We start from the raw sequence: 19,349 nt of genomic DNA on the forward strand, positions 1-19,349 counted from the left end.
TATTTAAAATAGAGGTTATTTATGATATACATTTTATGTGTTTAAAAACTTTAATTATTTTGTTCCAACTTTATATATGCTTGAAAATTATTTTTTTCTTTTTACTTTGTAAATACGATCTATTTATTCTATTGATAAGTCCATAATATAGAATAAAAAGAAGAAAAAATTATAATATTAAAAAAGGATAAATATTGATAATTTAGAGGGTAAAAATATACTTGGTCATGGAAAATTTGAAAAATCTAGTTGAATGGCCTTGTGAGTGCTACAAAAATAGTTAAGTGACTTTTCTAATAAACATGACTTAACTATACAATTTCAGATAGTTGAGTGATCATTTCGGTAGATAAAACCGGTATAGGAACCACTTATGTTTATCTATCATAGCATAGAAATCATCTAATTTCACTTTAATTGAAGTTGTTCGCCAATTAATACAACACCAACATTATTTGATTCCAAATTCAGAGCAATGTTTATTGTCCCCTCTACAGCTTCTCCTAATTCACCCACCATTACTTTATCAAGACTGTGAATACGAGCAACATCATCGCAAAGTACATTGCCAATATTTACAATCTTTACTTCTCCATTATATTGTTCAATATATTCACGGATAATATTTCTAATTTCGTCAGCTCGAATGGTTACTCTGCCTGCTCAGTAGCAGTCAATCTTCAAGTCTTCAGGCCATCCAAATTCCTCCAGAAGTGCCAGTACAACGCCATTCGCCCATCCAAAACCAGTCTGCATTCAGACACAAATATTAGTCTAAAATCTTTTAAAAATGGACTTAGTGACCTCAATATATCGACTTCAAAAACTTCTACATTTCCACAGTAGGCTGCTTTACATAGTATAATTCAAAGTATATAAAGGGCAGTCTGGTGCACTAAGCTCACGCTATGCGCGAGATCCGGGAAAAGGCCGGACCACTAGGGTCTATTGTACGCAACCTTAGCCTGCATTTCTGCAAGAGGTTGTTTCCACAGCTCGAACCCTTTATCTCCTGGTCACATGGCACTAATTTTACGCCAAGACTCCCCTTCTATGAGTCAAAGTATATGTGTGAACAAAAGTTCTTGACTATGCAAATATTATGTATAGAACTTATTTTGCCAATGAAATCAATCAAAATACTTATTATCAAATAAATTGCAGGAAAATCACCAGATGCAAAAATCGGATTTCTGTACTTACTTGGGCTGCATACACACCACCATCTCCATATGCTCCACATTTTGTCACGTCGTATTTTTCATACATTGCACCGGTTTTCTTGTAAGCTACATAGTTAGTTCTTATCCATCGGATAACAATGTCGTTAGCTAAGGCTCTTGCCTCTTCTAGTCCAGACCTCGCGAGACCTTCAATGATCATGTGTTGAACCGGGGGCCAACCATTCGGAAAATCCCTATTGTAAACTCATATAGAAGATCAAAGATTAAAAAACACCTTACCATCATAACTTTTTCGCTTTATTTCAATGAGAATTAAAACAAGCTATATACCATTGTTGTCCAGTATTAGACAAGGTTGATGCAATCCCTGCAGGTTGAAGCAGGCCCGAGCTCTTGAGACTTTGAACAACTTTTCGATTTGTGATATCATCTTCAATTGTAACAAATCAGAAAGAATATCATTATATGCTCAAATCCATATATATATATATATATATATATATATATATATATATATATATTAGAGATATAGTATACAGACCTGAATTGAATAATTCAATCCACAAAGGAACAAAGTTAGAGGCAAATGACTTCTTGTTCTGGTGTATATCTTCCCATATATAAATATCCTACGATCACAAATAAGTGAAACAAAACTTAGAATGCTTTAGGCTTTAGGCTTTCGAGCTGAGAAAACATGTGCACGAATTCGTGCAAGATATACCACCTCGGATGTGTTGCTGTCGCCAAGCCAGTAATCAAGCCATTGCCCCATCTCCGCGTTCCAAAAGATACAGTTTATGGCCCTTTGTCTGTTTTGAGAAGCTTCTGTAAATCGTGCAACGGTGCTACTTTCTCCAATAGTATTTGCTAAAAAGGCTATGTCCAGTTCCATCTGCGAAACAAATTTAAAATCTCGTCGTATATGCAAGGTCATACTTCTAAGGCCTAATTTTCGGAGATTTACAAGTTACCTTCAGAAGGAATGCATTCAGATCAACTGGTAGAATTGATGTTGTACTAGTTGTTGTGAGATCAGGTTCATTCCTGCGATACAAGATAAAAACAGTTTCGCATTATCAAACTATAATGAGAAATAATGAACAATAGAGCTGCATTAAAATTTCTGAATAATGTGATACCTCATCCATCTTGAGCTGAAATCCCATCCACTTTCTGCCGCTGATGCCAAGTCGCGATAAAATTGTCTTTTTTCACAGATGTTTGGGAGTTTGGAAGCTGTTTTACTGTCCTATATCAAGTCCAAAATAAAAAGAATCTGTTATTTGCACTTGTACAAAGGTCATGATAGATCCAAGTCAGAAATATGAGTTTGCGAGCTTTACAATAGTTGATGATTCTGGTCGGGGTTCATTCCACATAGCATAGTATCGACTCAAACTATGGTTCGATCCCTGAGCATCTTGAATAGTCACTTTATGTATTCCTACAAAAAGTGGGAATGACATATAAGTAAATTCTTCAGCATAGAGTTACCATAAAAAGCATTTAGGCCGGAAAAATTGTATAACAAGGCCCAAAAATATAGTACTATATTTAACATAGCCGAGGGTCTATTGGAAACAACCTCTCTACTTTCACTAGGTAGGGGTAAGGTCTGCACACACATTACCCTCCCCAGACCTCACATGTGGGAATATACTGGGTTTGTTGTTGTTGTTTTTGTAACATATTGCGAGAAAAGCAACAGTAGATTCAATAGGAATCCAAAGAAACAAGATATACAGTACCTGAATTCCAAAAATGATACTCCTTGAGCAAAGCAGGAAGAGATCTTCTAACCAAGTCCAAATCGTCTGTCCGGTTGTATATTTCAACAATCATTGCAGACAGGAGAGGAGGCTGACTGAACGTGTGAAAAACAAGATACGATAAGAATTTGTACAGCATGAAAAGATGAGCTAAGTAGTGAAAGATATACAATTACTCCCTCCGTCTCATTTTATGTGCAAGAAGTTAAGCTGACTAGCATGTTCTATAGGTAGTACAACAACAACAAACCCAGTGTAATACCACTGGGGTTTGGGGAGGGCGGGATGTACGCAGCCTTACCCCAACCTTGGAAATGCAGAGAGGTTGGTTCCATGTTCTATTGATAGTATTAAAACAAAAATAAACCATTGAAAGTTGGTGAGGTGTCTCAAAACTGAAACTGTCACATATCGGTAGTTCATACAAGTTAAAGCATCTTAAAGGCGATAAATTTTACGAATCAAGATGTGAAAAGATGCTTGCCTTCTGTTAGTGTAGTATGCTCGTGCACCATTAAGAACATAACCGAATTGATCTATCAGAGAAACCAGATTACTCACAATCCCTTTTGCAGTTTCGTACATTTTGCTTGCTAACAAGCCCCTGCATCAAAATTTGTCCAACTAATAATATTTTCTCGAAAGAGAACTATTAAAAGGACGATAAGGGCAACATTGCAACATCATTACTTCATACATAACACTTAACAATGAAATTAGATTTCAGCTCGCTCAAACCATAGAACAAAGTAAAGATGGCATATTTCTGTCGAAATGGTAGGCGTCAAGAACATACTTCCATTCACCTAATGTTGTGTTCAAAAACTTCAACACTTAAAGAGATCTAACAAATTAAAAGGCTAAAACTTTTCATAGGACAGAACAGTAGATAATATTCATTATGCTAATTCATTGTTTCGTTAGAAAGTAAAGTAATTGGATCTTGTGAAAAATATGAGCTGAATCTCTCTCAATTGCACAATGTCGATTATCATATAAACTGAAAAACAACCTTACCCTGTGGAAACAGCCTCTTGCATAATGCAGGGTAAGACTGCGTACAATAGACCATTGTGGTCTGGCCCTTCCCCAAACCTCGCGCATAGCGGTAGCTAGGGGGTGTACAAAGGAAACCGACAAACCGCACCAACCCGATAATCCGAGTCAAACCGAGAAAAAAATCCGATTATGGTTTGGTTTGGTGTTGGCAAAAAAAACTCGACCATAATTGGTTTGGTTTGGTTTTAACTAAAGAAAATCAAACCGAAACCAAACTAACCCGACATTACATATATAGAAATTTTAGATATATTTAATATATAAATATACTTATTGTGATGTAATTTATAAATATTTCTTAAAATATTTCATAATTTTATTTTTTAATGTATTATTTCAAGGTTGCACTAAGAACTTTTGAATGCTCCAATAAGTTTTATAGCCATTAACATTAGTAAATCAAATAATTCTAACAAAAGCCCAAACCAATACTAATGCTAACAAAAGACATTCAATTCAATACCACGAACAAGAATGTATTGAATATCTATTTTTTGTTTTGCAATAATTTAGATAAAAATGCATAACCTATTTTTATTTTTTCTTTAGCATTTAGTCATGTAATTAATACTCCCTTATTAGTCTACTTATTTTAGCATGACTTAGTACTTTTAGATTATGTTTATTTTTATTATAGCTTTTTAATTAGCAATATTTATATTACATAATTTTATTATCTTTATTGTTGAATATTTTAGGACAATGCCATGACACATATCATATTTTGTATTATTTTCTTGGAAAATATATTATATAGTTGTATCTTACTAGGATTAAAGAAATATTAATTTATATGTTTTGTTCTACGAAGATTTTACCGGAACCCCCCCCCCCCGAGAAACTCGAAAACCCGAGAGTGAAAAACCCGAGTTTTATTGGGTTGGTTTGGTATTTAGATTTAATAACTCGATACAATTGATTTGGTTTGATAATTATAAAATCCGAATCAACCCGACTTATGTACACCCCTAGCGGTAGCTTAGTGCACCAGGCCTTTTTTTTTTTCTTTTTCATTACTTCAACTTTACCAATTTACTTCATTAAAAAACCAAGCAAAAGCAACAATTATTAACAGCATTTAACATAGGGAGCAAGAAAAAGAAAGACTAACCTTATCACCCAATAAGAATCCCAGTAATAAACTTCTCTGTAACGCGATCCTGCTATAATAACTGGATTTTTCAATGGAATCAAAGTATACAACTCTGGCTTTTCCAATACTTTATCAGAAACTTTCCTACTTAAATTCTTCCAAAGTGAATGCACTTTCAATGCCCAAGCCCTCACCTCAGAATTCTTCACCTTTGGCAAAAAACCTTCAGGCTCAGCAACAAAATCCACTGGCTCAACATAAACCAAATCCTCATCTGCACCATTCAAATATTTACCTATAAACACATCCAAATCATGTGCTGGAATTGAACCATTCACAGTTCTTGAAAGCTTATTAAAAGCTTCAATTGTTGCTGAAAGATTCTGTTTAAGTGACATGTCAACATATAGTTTTGCATCAAACCCTTTTTGACCATAGGATTGAAGAGCAGCTTCTTGAACTTTTTCAAGAAAAATAACTAAAGGGGTTGTGGGAATTATAGGATCCTTGTTAGTAGATATACATGTTTCAGCTTTAGTCATATTCATTGCTGTTAATGATATGAACAGAGTGAAAATCATAACAATTGTGGCCATATTATGAGAAGTTAAAAGGGTTGAATTGATTCCATATTGATGCCATAGCCAATTATTACGAAAATATCATGATAGCCAATTTTCGGATAGATAATAAAAAAATAGTCAGCATTTGCAAAATCATTGAAAAATAGTCACTATTTAAACTGAATCACGCAAAGTTCTAGCATATTATGGTGGAACTCCAGCACATTATGCTGTAATCTCATATATAAAAAATTCCTGAAATTTGTTCAGATTTTTAAGATGTTTTTGTTCAGATTTTTATCTTTAAACCAGACTATTTTTTATTTTCTCACCCAATTATTGGACCTGTCAATTCTTGTCTTTGTTTATGTTCGGCCATTAATGTTGTAACACGTGCAGATTTCTGAAGGTAGAGCATTTCACTAAAATAATATTCTTGATTTTGTGCTCAAATATTCAGGTCGCTTTCTTCTGTTTATAAACAGTTTGTCTTACAAGACTGTCTTACTTGCTTTCGTCCTTTACTCTTTGTATCGTTAAACTTTACTGTGCAGTTGTATTTGCTGAACATTAACACATTAGTATAGTGGTTTATTAGTTTTCATGTGTGAAATTAATCCTCTAAATTATGTATTGAGTTGTAATTAGATTAATTTGTTTTAAGGGTGGGGATCGGTTTGTCGTTTTATTTTATATATATATATATATATATATATATATATATATATATATATATATATATATATATATATATATATATATATATATTTTAGCTCATTTATAATAGCCGACAAAATATATAATTTTTTATGTATATGTGTATTATATATAAAAATATACATAATTTTTTTTGCTAGTAAATATAATTAGTTTCTATCTTTATATTTGGCCCTTTATTATATGGGTTGGGTTTGTAAATGAACGGGTTGGTTCATTGCACATATGGCTTCCACGTGTCCCTCGTAACATCTAAGGGGCAGATTTGATCATTTGGCTAACTATAGGGTTATATATGGTGAATAATATAAATAATAGTATTGGGAAGTAACAATAACAACAACAACAATAAATCCAGCGTAGTACAGAAGTGACTCAATGGTAATAAGAGGCCTAAAGCCAAGCCGTAATAAGAGGCCTTAAATTTGTTTAATAATGTTAGATATTTTTGTTGAAGTTTATTTTTTTTACCTTTTGGGATTCAATTTAATTTTGATGATGTAACCAACCCCTTTAATCTTTGTTGAAACATTACTAACCTTTGATAATATTTTATTAAGTTAAATTTTGATTTTTTTTCACATGACCGTCAACATAACTCACTATATAGCATTGCCTCCCAAAGTAATAATCATGTGAAAATTTGTATTTACAAAGATGATGAATAAATTAACTATAGCTTTTTACGGTCTAATTAACTTGAAGCATGCCTACAGAAATCTTGAAATAAAATATCTTACAAAGTTAGAATTGTAAATAAAATTTAATCAAGTTGGAGTAAGAAGAACTAGAAAGTAACTGTAGATTTTATTGCTTTTCACTTTCATTTAAAATTTCTCGACCAACTCTAAAAAAAGACAACATAAAATATAAAACTATGTTATTAACGATTGGTGACAAGGTAGCAAAAGGTGGTTAAAATAATTTCTTATCACTATTTAATAATAAGTACAATAAATATTTAAATTACATATAATAAAAGTAACTTTTGGGGCCTCTAATTTTGTGAGGCCTACAACGACCGCTTTAGTGGCCTAGGGGTTAAGCATGCTCTGGTATAGTATCACATAATAAGGTCTGAGAAGGGTAGAGTTGAAGTATATACCCTACCTTATGAAGATAGAAACATTGTTTTCAATAAACCCGTCTCGAAAAAAGAAAAAGAAGAAAGAAGCAGAAATAACAATCACAACAACAGCGAAATAGGTGATAAATAGTAGTATAAGAAAGTAAAGGGTCAAATATTATCTTTTCCGTTTTTATTTTAGGGCATCAAAGTTAAGCTTTTATGGAATAGGAATACTAATATTAAAGTTACACTGCAAATCGAAGGGGACCGTTTGAACACGCTATAACTTCAGAAATCTACACGTGTCACAACAGTGGCTAAAAATAAAGAATCCAGAACCAAAATGTGGTTTTTTTTGACTCAAAATACGCAAATAAGTATTAAAAAAAAAGTTACCAAACTATATATAACGCCACAAATAGTGGCGCTATACAATAACGTTAACTGCACCGTTACTGTATAGCGCCACTATTTGTGGCGCTATACATAGTAAAGCTGACACACCTTACGTAGCGCCATTAATAGTGGCGCTATACCCCTTATTATCATCACACATAGCGCCACTATTAATGGCGCTATACCCCTTAATACAAATCCTCCTGTCTTCTTCTTCTTCGTTTCATCTCCCTTATTTCTTACTCCCTTTTGGTCCCCCCTCCCACCCCCACCCCCCCCCCCCCCCCCCGATTCTGCCCCAATTTAAAAAAAAAAAATTGGGTCCCCCGGCACATAAAAGTTGAAGATTGGTGGTCCTACTGTCGAGTAGAGCTTCGTGTTATTGTGGATTCACTCTTCCGGAGTCAAAATTTCGATCTATTTACATTCCGAAAATTCTAAATCGAGGTATTTCGATTTATTTTAAGTTTGAAATTTTTATAACAATGCATATTACTTGATTTGTATGTGTTCTATTTCGGTTTGTGTTTATTTTTTCCGAAACTAGCATGTTAAATTTTATCCGGATTTAATTTTAGTGTTGTATAAAAATATGTAAATTAGTCTAAAAATGTGTTTGTTAATATCCTCATGTATATTTATGTGTTTTTATGCCGTTTAGTTTAGATTATTTTTTAGCATAGTAAAATGTAGACCTTTTTAGCATAGTAAAACGTAGACTCTTTAGCGTAGTAAAATTTAGAGCCTTGTAGCGTAGTATTGTGTAGTAATTGTGTGAATCCACAATAACACGAAGCTCTACTCGACAGTGGGACCACCAATCTTCAACTTTTATGTGCCGGGGGACCCAAATTTTTTTTTTTAAAATGGGGCAGAATCGGGGGGAGGGGGGGACCAAACGGGAGTAAGAAATGAGGGAGATGAAACGAACAAGCAGAAGACGGGAGGAATTGTATTAAGGGGTATAGCACCATTAATAGTGGCACTATATGTGATGGTAATAAGGGGTATAGCGCCACTATTAATGGCGCTATGTAAGGTGTGTCAGCTTTACTATGTATAGCGCCACAAATAATGGCGTATTTGTGGCGCTATACAGTAACGGTGCAGTTAACGTTACTGTATAGCGCCACAATTTGTGGCGTTATATATAGTTTGGTAACTTTTTTTTTAACACTTATTTGCGTATTTTGAGTAAAAAAAACCACATTTTGGTTCCGGATTCAAAAATAAACAAAGACAAGAATCCTTGTAAGAATCGAAGGAGGGGTACTTTTCTAGTTCAGTTGAGAGTTAGATTTTTCACTCTTCAATTTACCTGTTTTTATTGGGAGAAGTGCACGGTTAGCTATTGATAATATATGTATTTATTTTTAAGTCACTGTTTAAAATGTCTTTAGTCTTTAGCCACTGCTTTAATAAACTTTAACTGTCCGGACGAAAATACAGTTCTGCTCATATCCTTAACTTTTGAACTTAACTTCAGGACTTCAGGACTTCAGGACTACATGCCCTTAACTTTTGAACTTGGAACTCTAAGTTCAGGACTTCAAGACTACATGTCCTTAACTTTTGAACTTAACTTCAGGACTACATGTCCTTAATTTTTGAACTTAACTTTAGGACTTCAGGACTACATGTCCTTTAACTTTTGAATTTGTAACTGTAAGTTCAGGACCAAGTGTCTTTAACTTTTGAGCTTGTTAGTCTACGTTCAGGACCTATTGTCCTTAACTTTTGGGCTTCTTAGCCTAAGTTCATGACCTATTGTCCTTAACTTTTGAGTTTGTTAGTCTAAGTTGAGGACTTCAGGACCTATTGTCCTTAACTTTTGAACTTGTAACTATAAGTTCAAGACCTATTGTCCTTAACTTTTGGGCTTCTTAGCCTAAGTTCATGACCTATTGTCCTTAACTTTTGAGCTTGTTAGTCTAAGTTCAGGACTTCAGGACCTATTGTCCTTAACTTTTGAACTTGTAACTGTAAGTTCAGGACCTATTGTCTTTAACTTTTGAGCTTGTTAATCTAAGTTCAGTACCAAGTGTCCTTAACTTTTGAACTTGTAATTCTAAGTTCAGGACCAAGTGTCCTTAACTTTTGAACTTGGAACTCGAAGTTCAGGACCAAGTGTCCTTTAACTTTTGAGTGTGTGGACATTACCAAGAGTGTAATTCGTATTTATTGGACCGAAGGGACACAATGTCAAGCAACTTCGGAGATGGATATGCGACGAGATCGGATGAAGAAGGTTTTGGAGGCATCTATGGAGGAAACAAAGAGGATGAAGAAAAGGTAATCCATAGAAAAGCCCCTAGTAATGGTTTATGTTCTATATTTATCTTCATGCTCTTAATATGTCTTCTAGTGTCAATTCATCTATTCTTTTATTGATAAAATAGAGTATCATACTAATCAAGGTAGTGAAGTCAAAGAAAAGGAGAAGGCACGTAATCAGCGTCAAGTAGCCTGAAGAAAACTGCCATTCCTGTTTAGAAGAAAGGGTAACACAGTCTTTTCATATTAATTTTAATAGACTAGTGGCTACTATTGCTAAGCATTAAAAATGTTGGATAAAAAGTAAATACCACGTTAAAGGCTACCCCACGCTATTTTTATGTTTTTATTCCCACTGCCGGCCTTTTCTGCTCTAAATAAAACCAAAATTTGTTTTCCTTCAAATTAACCTATATAAATTAACGCTCCAACAATTGGCTATGGCATTAGTATTCAACCAATTCAACCCTTTAACTTCTCATACAATATGGAAAACCCCACAATTACTGTGATTTTTACTTTGTTCATATCATTAACAGCCATGAATATGACCAAAGCTGAAAGATGTACATCCGTTGATAAATCCCATGTAATTCCTACAACCCCTTTAGTTATTTTTCTTGAAAAAGTCCAAGAAGCTGCTCTTCAATCCTATGGACATAAAGGGTTTGATCCCAAACTGTATGTTGATATGTCACTCAAACACAATCTTTCATTAACAGTTGAAGCTTTTAATAAACTTTCAAGATCTTTGAATGGTTCAATATCAGCACATGATTTGGATGTGTTTATTGGAAAATATTTGGGTGTTGTAGATGAGGATTTGGTTTATGTTGAGCCTGTAGATTATGTGGCTGAGCCTGAAGGTTTTTTGCCAAAAGTGAAGAATTCTGAGGTGAGGACTTGGGCATTAGAGGTGCATTCACTTTGGAAGAATTTAAGTAGAAAAGTTTCTGATAAAGTATTGGAAAAACCAGAGTTTTATACTTTGCTTCCATTGAAAAATCCAGTTATTATACCAGGATCACGTTTCAGAGAAGTTTATTATTGGGATTCTTATTGGGTAATAAGGTTAGTCTTTTTTCTTGGCTTCCCTGTGTTAAATGTTGTTAATTATCTTTTGGTATATGTTATTTCTTCATTGTTGCTTGTACTTGGTTTTTCATGAAGTAAATTGGTAAAGTTGAAGTGAAAAGAAAACAATGAAAACTGATATAAGTTCAGCTCTTGAAAAATCCAATTGTTTTGCTATTTAAAGAGATCATATTGCTAAAATTTGAACATTGAAGTAGCCGATACGAATGATTAGTATAATGCACATTATCTACTGAACTTTCCTCTGAAAAGTTTCTATCTTTTATTAGATCTTTATATGTTGAGGTTTTCTGAACAAAATTCTGCATTTTGTGAATATAAGTATAAGTATATTCTTGAGGTCTTTTCTTGAGCCGAGGGTGTAATCGGAAACAACTCTCGACCCCATAAAGGTAGGGGTAAGGTCTGCGTACACACTTCCCTCTCCAAACCCCACTTGTGGGATCACATTGGATATGTTGTTGAAGTATATTTATGAGGCCTACCTTTTTGACAAAAATGCAATCTTTCCTTTGTTCAATGCTTTAATTAATTAGCTGAAATCTTGGCTAATTGTTAAATGTTTTGTGTGTGAGGTGATGATGTTGCAATGCCGCATATTGTGATACTTCCTGGACTTATTTCCCTTTTAATAGTTATCTTTTGCTATGAGAAAATCTTATACGTTAAACATATTTGTGATGCAGGGGTTTGTTAGCAAGCAAGATGTATGAAACCGCAAAAGGGATAGTGACTAATCTGTTTTCTCTGATAGATCAATTTGGTTATGTTCTTAATGGTTCAAGAGCATACTACAGTAACAGAAGGCAAGCATCTTTTCACATATTGATTTGTAAAACTTGCAGCTTTTAAGATGTGTTAACTTGTATGTATATTGTCTTTATGCAAAAGTTTCAGCTTTTGGCCAACTCTCAATGATGCTAATTTTCTGTTAATACTACCGATAGAACATGCAAGTCAGCTTAACTTCTGAATTTGTCCCTAATTAAATCACGCACATTAAAGGCTACAGAGGGAGTAATTGTATCTCTTTCATATCTTAGCTATATTCTGGAAATTCAGGATGTCCGCTTTTATTTCGGTCTTATTTTACTGTGATCTGTCCCCTCCCTAATAGTTCTGTTTTCTTTTCTTCTTTGGAAAAGGGTGTGCGCAGTGGTGTTGGTTATTGACTAGAAAAACTGCATAAGGATTGACGTTGTATTAGTTATAGTTATATGAGAAATCCAGCGTCATCTACTTCCTCTTTTCGTGCCATGTGAATTCTGATTATCTTTTTTTTCCGTATGTTCAGTCAGCCTCCTGTCCTGGCTGCGATGATTGTTGAAATATACAATCGAACAGGTGATTTAGATTTGGTTAAAGGATCCCTTCCTGCTTTGCTCAAGGAGTATCACTTTTGGAATTCAGGTATGATCTTGTTTTTTTTTTTTTGAGGTTCCTATTGAATAGTCTGTTGCCATTTCTATAATTTACCCATATTTTTAGGCTTTGTTATACATTTCTTCTGCTTAATTACTTTTTATTGGATGCTTAAGCGGAAGACTTTACTTATCTGTCATTCCCACTTTTTGTAGGAGTACATAAAGTGACTATTCAAGATGCTCAGGGATCAAATCACAGCTTGAGTCGGTACTATGCTATGTGGAATAAGCCCCGTCCAGAATCTTCAACTATTGTAAGGCTCCGCAACTTATATTCCTCAATTCGGTATATCCTTACCTTTCTAACAAATGTAAACTGTACATTTTTTTTTGGTTCTTTTCATTTGATATAGGACGGAGAAACAGCTTCCAAACTCCCAAATATTTGTGGAAAAAAACAATTATACCGTGATCTTGCCTCAGCTGCTGAAAGTGGGTGGGATTTTAGTTCTAGATGGATGAGGTAGCACATTATTCAGAAGTTACGAAGCCGCATTATTGTTTAGTTATTTCTCACTATAGTTAGATAATGCAAAGTGACTGGTTTTATCTTCTATTGCAGGAACCAATCTGATCTCACAACAACTAGTACAACGTCAATTTTACCAGTTGATTTGAATGCATTCCTTCTGAAGGTAATTTGTAGAATCGTTGAAACTTCGGCCTTGTAAGTGTCACCTTGTATATAACTCGAGCTTTTAAATTTGTGTAACAGATGGAACTTGACATAGCCTTTCTAGCAAATCTCGTCGGAGAAAGTAGCATCGTTGCACATTTTACTGAAGCTTCTCAGAATAGACAAAAAGCCATGAACTGTATATTATGGAACACAGAGATGGGACAATGGCTTGATTACTGGCTCGGTAATAGCAACACATCCGAGGTTGGTATGTCTTGCATGAATTCTTGTAGATGTCTTCTCACCTTGAAAACCTAAAGCATTCTAAGTTTCATTTCACTTGTTTTTGATTTTAGGATATTTATAAATGGGAAGATTTACACCAGAACAAGAAGTCATTTGCTTCTAACTTTGTTCCATTGTGGGCTGAATTACTTAATTCAGGTACTTATCCTCTATCTCTAATGTTTCTTCTGTAATCTACCGTTCTCGGGGGGACTTAAGCTGTGGACTAGTAGGACTTTGCATGTAGAACTGAGCTCCAACGAAGGGACTTTACAAAGTTGATACCTTTAACACTCGCGAGAAAAGAAAAAAACTGAACTTAAACGCAGGCAAAGCAGATCAGTGTTATTGGGCCAAACCATTACGGTTATTGCCCTTGTAGAACTGCTAAAGTGTTGGCCCTGGACTTGTTTTGACTATCTATGATGTTTTCTGGTTTTATTAATTTTTCAATAGATTTTTAAGCCAATGTCTCGCCTTGTTTTGGTCCCAAAATTATTAGAACTTTCTAGCTGATACTTATGGCTATAGGCATCACTACTTGAGCATATAATGATGTCTTTTCTGCTTTGTTATAATTGAAGACGATATCACAACTCAAAAAGTTGTTCAAAGTCTCAAGAGCTCGGGCTTGATTCAACCTGCAGGGATTGCAATGACCTTGTCTAATACTGGACAGCAATGGTATGTGGTTAATTTTAACTCTTGTTGAAATAAAGTCGACCACTTATGATACCACAGTGCCTTTTAATCTTTGATCTCTCATATTTGTTAACAACAGGGATTTTCCGAATGGTTGGCCTCCTCTTCAACACATAATCATTGAAGGTCTCTCAAGGTCCGGACTAGAAGAGGCAAGAGCCTTAGCTGAAGACATTGCTGTGCGATGGATAAGAACGAACTATGTGGCTTACAAGAAAACCGGCGCAATGCATGAAAAATATGATGTCACAAAATGTGGAGCATATGGAGGCGGTGGTGAATATGTACCCCAAGTAAGTGCAGGATACAATTTTGGCATATATTGATTTACCTGAATTTTAGTTTTCAATAAATATTTTGGTTAATATCAACGGAAAAAGAAAGTTCTCATTTTAGAAACGTATTACCTTTATACACTATTCGAACAGTTAGTTGTCCTAGCCCACCCTGTCCGAAAAGAATGTGTCTGGATTGCTAACGTGACTAGTTTCCATGTTCTATACATAATATTTGCATAGTCTAGAGCTTTTATTCACTCATTGGTTGTATTATAGCTACGAGCTTACTTACAAGGCTTCGACTGTATTTAAATCATACGATAAAGCAGCCTTACTATGGAAATATTGAGTTTCAAAATAGACAATTTGAGCATACCAAATCCTTTTTCATTTTATTTTTGAGTTTTGATTAATATTTGTGTCTGAATGCAGACGGGATTTGGATGGGCGAATGGTGTTGTACTGGCGCTTTTGGAGGAATTTGGCTGGCCTGAAGACTTGAAGATTGACTGCTACTAAGCAAGCAGAGTAACCAAAACAAATATCATTGAGTTCATTTTCTTCTTCTTTTTGATCTGTTAAAATCAGCAGCAGCAGCAGCAGCAACAACAACAAACCCAGTAAATCACACTAGTGGGATCTGAGTAGGGTAGTGTATACGCAGACCTTACCCCTAATAGGTTGTTTCTGATAGCCCCGGTCTCAAAAATCAGCAGCAGCGGTTTGCTGATTTTTAACGTTCATATTATTTCATTAGGTTTTTGTACCATATAAAGTGATCCAAGGGGTGATGGAAAAAGAGATATTACCATGCTTTATACTTGTAAACAGATTATAAGATGATTCCTATGCTTTTATAAATGTATAAGTTATTCTTATAGCCCTTTTGTCTTTTCAAATTTCAGAAACAGTTTGTTTCTCTCCCTATGTTCTGAACTATATTATTGCTCCCTCAGTTCCATAAAGAACGTCATTACTCTTCTGAAATATGTCGATTTTATTTCAAACAAACTTGAGATAGTTGCATAGCGGGAGCTTAGTGCAATGAGCGGATCCACATAGAAAATTATGGTGCTCAAACACCCATTGCCCATGGTATTGAACATATAATGTTATAGACAATTTTGCATGAAATTTATATATATTTAAGTGAGCACCCATTACTCAAACATACATGTGGGTGCTACTGTTAATGAAATCTAAGTATGCAGTCTGCGTGATCCGGAGTTTGATTCTTATGTAGTGCACTCTTTGACTTTCTTTTTGTCTCCCTTTTACATGGCTTTCCCTTTTGTTCTTAACTTTGCCGTTTTTTTTTCCTTCAATTCATTTAGTTCATCGTGGCACAAAAAAAATTTAATTTACCACTACCAAATTTGACAACCTATATTGTGGTTTGAAAAACTCACAATAATGAAACCATTCAAGAAAATATGGATATTCATATTTTTCGTCATTCAATCTATGTTTTATCCGTATTGAGTATGAGTGGTTCGAAAATTTTATCTATGTTGTCTAAAACGTATTCAATCAGTCCATATCAATGTGACTCCTCCCATCATTTGCTAGCACTCATTAATAGTGAGCACTCATTACCTTAAAATATTGGATCCGCCACTGCTTAGTGCATCGGGCTATCCTTTTTTTGAGATAGTTGATGTTGAATTCTGTTTACCTCGAAAATACGAGTAATAATTAAACTTGTTTATGGTTTTAAAAATACGTGATTTAGTTCAATACTAATTAATAACCAAAAAACCAAACATATAAATTAATGAAGTAAGTAGAATCAAACCAGTGTTTAAGCTAATCTTGACCTCGAGTTGCGATGGCTTCGAGGTAGGTTCACAAGAACTGTACAATAAAGTTAAGAGACAATTCTGATGAATAATGAGCAAGAAAGTAAGAGAGTATATTCTTTTGCCAATGATTAATGATCGTTACAAATGATTGGGGTCCCCTTTATATAGTAGGGGAACCCTAAATAAGGTACATTTCTATTTACAGTAAGGAATCTTATTGGGACAGGTGTCTAACCGCCTAGTACGGATTCGTACTAACTCGTACAAATCTATTCCGGAATTTACGCCATGATCTTGGGGACGTGGCGGGAATCTTGCTCTTTCTGTTACAAACCCATAACGACATCATCTCGGGGTTGGTCATATTTGGCTCCGATGTTCCTCGAGCACTTAGATCTTCGAACCTCGTATTTTGCCTTCGAGCTCGACCTACAAAATGGGGGGCATATGATTTTGACCGTATACAGATAGTCCCCGCGTTTCTTAGAATAAAATAATATGAAACGGCTTGAGCCTCGATTCTCTGGAGTCCTTGATGATGACGTCATTCCCGTGACGTAGGCGTTCGAGGTGACCGAAACGTCCCATCGGTTCGCTTACCCAATACATTAAATGCTCGGCCAGTGGTGGTCGGCCATTAGCGTCATCGAATCGCCGCCGCTTGCCTATAAATACAAGGCTCAAAGTTGGAAATTTTTTACTTCAATCTTCAAACCCCCTCCAAACTTCCTCTATTTTCCCCCCTCTTCACTTCTTTTCTCTCATTACTCGTTACTCTCGTTCCTTTTAGCGTCAGAAAATACCAAACTCTGCCTATCTCTACTTCTACTAACTTTAATCAATGGCGAAAACTTCAAAGACAGTTCCTCAGAAGGAGAAAGCTTCCTCCTCCTCTTCCCGGCCGGCCAAGCTTGTGGCGCCGACCCTTCACGAGATTATTCCTGGACCTTGCGTTTTAAAGAAAGACTTCAACGTTGAAAATCCCCCCGCAAACCCTGGCCGATGTGAGCATGTATCTCGATATATCAGTTAGATAACGAAGAAGCATCTCAAGGCCGTGAAGAAAGACTATGGCTGGGGAGACGAGGTCATGGTACAAATCCCCGACCCGAGGAGAGCATTACCACTCACGTGGAGGGGTTCATGAGTGTTTACACTTACCCCTTCACACTGGGTCCCCTCGACCCAGTCATGATTGACTTCTACAAAAGATATCAAGTCACCCTCGGCCAAATCCACCCCTCTTTCTGGCGTATAATGATTATGCTCCGCTACTTCTCTAGCAAGGTCGAGGGACTAGAGTTCGCCCTTAATCACCTCATTCGATTGTATCGACCTCAACTTTACCGAGGGTTGATCAAGCTCCAACAACGATCGAGCAAAGCCTTATTTGCTAGCAATGACGAGGATAAGGACTGAGGCTGGATGAGCTGGTTTGTCTGAGTGAGGACCTCGGACGTCATCCCTGAGGGAAAAATGCAGTTCCCATAGAAATGGAACCCCAATCGTAAGTGTAGTCCTTTTCCCAATATCCTCTCATATTCCGTTTTCGCATTTTGTAATGCTTTTACCTTTTTTGCAGTTGTTGCTTGGATGCCCCATGTGATCCTCGACCTCGAGGACTAGGTTCGGAAATTAGTTGCGACCTCCTTGTATTATGAGCGCAAATGGCGTGACTTGTCTAGGGGCAAATGAGAGGCCAAGCACCACGGTTAGTTCTTTTCCCAGGTCTTTGATGCTTTCCTTTTATTAGAGATGTTATCTCACTTATGCCTATTTTTCATTTATGCAGGTATTGGAGATGTCTCTGAAATGAGGCCAGCCCCGCTCGGGGAAGAGACCGAGTCCCCAATTCCAAAATCGGGGAAAGATAATAAGAGTAAAAGGACTTAGAAACCCGAGGACCCCAAGAGAAGAGAGCCTCTGCTCGAAGGTAGAAGAGGAAATTCATTCAAGTGGATATAGACTCAATCAACTAACTGAATGACAAAGAAGAGGACGAGGGTAAAGAGTCGGCGTTGGTGACCCAAACCAGGAAGGCAATTGAGGCCATCAAGTCCTCTAAACTGAAAACCTTGCCTCGTGAAGAGGAGGCTCCGAAGAAAAGCGCGGGCAAAGCCCCTGAATCACCTGAGAACGCGATCATTCCCCTTCTTTAAACAAGTACACCAAAGGGGGCAAGTACCAAGACCCCCGAGGCTGAACAGAGCGCCCCGAGAGACTTGCTCAGGGCCATGATAATAGGTCATTCCCCTCCTCTACCATCTTATTCTGAGGAGGCAATAAAAGAAGCTCAAGCTCTTCAAACGCCCAACCCGAGCAGAGTCTCCAATGAAGAAGATCCCTTCCAGGATTTCTTTACTAGGGTCAATTATGCCGCCGACCTCAATGATGCACCTACCCTCTTTGAAGAGGCTCATCGTCTCTTCTTTAGGGTAAGCATTAGCTCTTATTGTTGCAATTTTTTCTTCTCCTTTTACACTAACTGACATCTTTTTTTTCTTCGTGTAGGCCATTACCAATTTTAGGCTCGAGCTGAGTCAATGTGAGGCCGAGCTCAAGATATCCTCGGATGAAGGTAAGGCCCTGAGGCTCCTTTGCATCCAAAAGGAGGAGGAGCTCAAGGACCTTCGGGTAGATTTGGCCAAAGCTCGTCAAAATGAGGCCGAGATAGACAAGCAGGTAACCATCATTTTGCAAGAGTATGGTCTAGTTGACCCAACTATAGAGGTTAACACTTCAGTGTCTCAGCTGCAACAAAAATTGGATATGATCGGGTAGCTCTGGGGGGAGGTCGACCAAGTTAAGGCCAACTGCAACCAATGGAAGGAAAACATGGATTAGCTTGCTGCTGAGAAAGAGGCTTCTCTAGCCAACCTGGCCTAGGCTAAGACCCAATTCCGGGGAGATAAAGTGAAAAATCTGGCCCAGGCCAAGAAGATCGATGAGCTCGAGGCCAAACTTGCCGCAATCGTGGTTGAGGTTGCTGAGGCTAGGGCTAAGGCCGAGAAGACGAA

At 36.3% G+C, this 19,349-nt stretch overlaps 2 protein-coding genes across 2 annotated transcripts; one reads left to right on the forward strand and one right to left on the reverse strand.

Annotated features, from left to right (window-relative positions):
• Positions 1–398: 398 nt before the first annotated feature.
• LOC104230861 (probable trehalase) lies at positions 399–5,731 on the reverse strand. Its single transcript, XM_009783757.2, has 11 exons — positions 5,127–5,731; positions 3,441–3,560; positions 2,936–3,051; positions 2,531–2,631; positions 2,327–2,436; positions 2,159–2,231; positions 1,912–2,079; positions 1,726–1,813; positions 1,515–1,614; positions 1,204–1,417; positions 399–750 (listed from the first exon to the last, which is right to left on the reverse strand). The coding sequence occupies exons 1-11, from the start codon at positions 5,702–5,704 to the stop codon at positions 664–666; spliced, it is 1,755 nt and encodes a 584-aa protein (XP_009782059.1). The 5' UTR covers positions 5,705–5,731; the 3' UTR covers positions 399–663.
• A 4,799-nt stretch (positions 5,732–10,530) lies between these two features.
• Positions 10,531–15,410, forward strand: LOC104249112 (probable trehalase). Its single transcript, XM_009805491.2, has 11 exons — positions 10,531–11,198; positions 11,909–12,028; positions 12,517–12,632; positions 12,800–12,900; positions 13,000–13,109; positions 13,209–13,281; positions 13,362–13,529; positions 13,622–13,709; positions 14,135–14,234; positions 14,332–14,545; positions 14,963–15,410. Exons 1-11 carry the CDS (start codon positions 10,615–10,617, stop codon positions 15,047–15,049), a joined length of 1,761 nt encoding a protein of 586 aa, XP_009803793.1. The 5' UTR covers positions 10,531–10,614; the 3' UTR covers positions 15,050–15,410.
• Positions 15,411–19,349: the final 3,939 nt, after the last annotated feature.

The sequence above is a fragment of the Nicotiana sylvestris genome, chromosome 8, assembly GCF_000393655.2.
Source record: "Nicotiana sylvestris chromosome 8, ASM39365v2, whole genome shotgun sequence".
Lineage (NCBI taxonomy): Eukaryota > Viridiplantae > Streptophyta > Magnoliopsida > Solanales > Solanaceae > Nicotiana > Nicotiana sylvestris.

Coding starts and splice junctions, on each gene's coding strand:
- LOC104249112 (XM_009805491.2), top strand. CDS start 10,615: ATGGAAAACCCCACAATTACTGTGATTTTTACTTTGTTCATATCATTA. Junction 11,199..11,908: donor GATTCTTATTGGGTAATAAG/GTTAGTCTTTTT, acceptor TTTGTGATGCAG/GGGTTTGTTAGCAAGCAAGA. Junction 13,710..14,134: donor GGCTGAATTACTTAATTCAG/GTACTTATCCTC, acceptor TTATAATTGAAG/ACGATATCACAACTCAAAAA.
- LOC104230861 (XM_009783757.2), bottom strand. CDS start 5,704: ATGGCCACAATTGTTATGATTTTCACTCTGTTCATATCATTAACAGCA. Junction 2,632..2,935: donor GTATCATTTTTGGAATTCAG/GTACTGTATATC, acceptor CACTTTTTGTAG/GAATACATAAAGTGACTATT. Junction 1,814..1,911: donor GCGACAGCAACACATCCGAG/GTGGTATATCTT, acceptor TTGTGATCGTAG/GATATTTATATATGGGAAGA.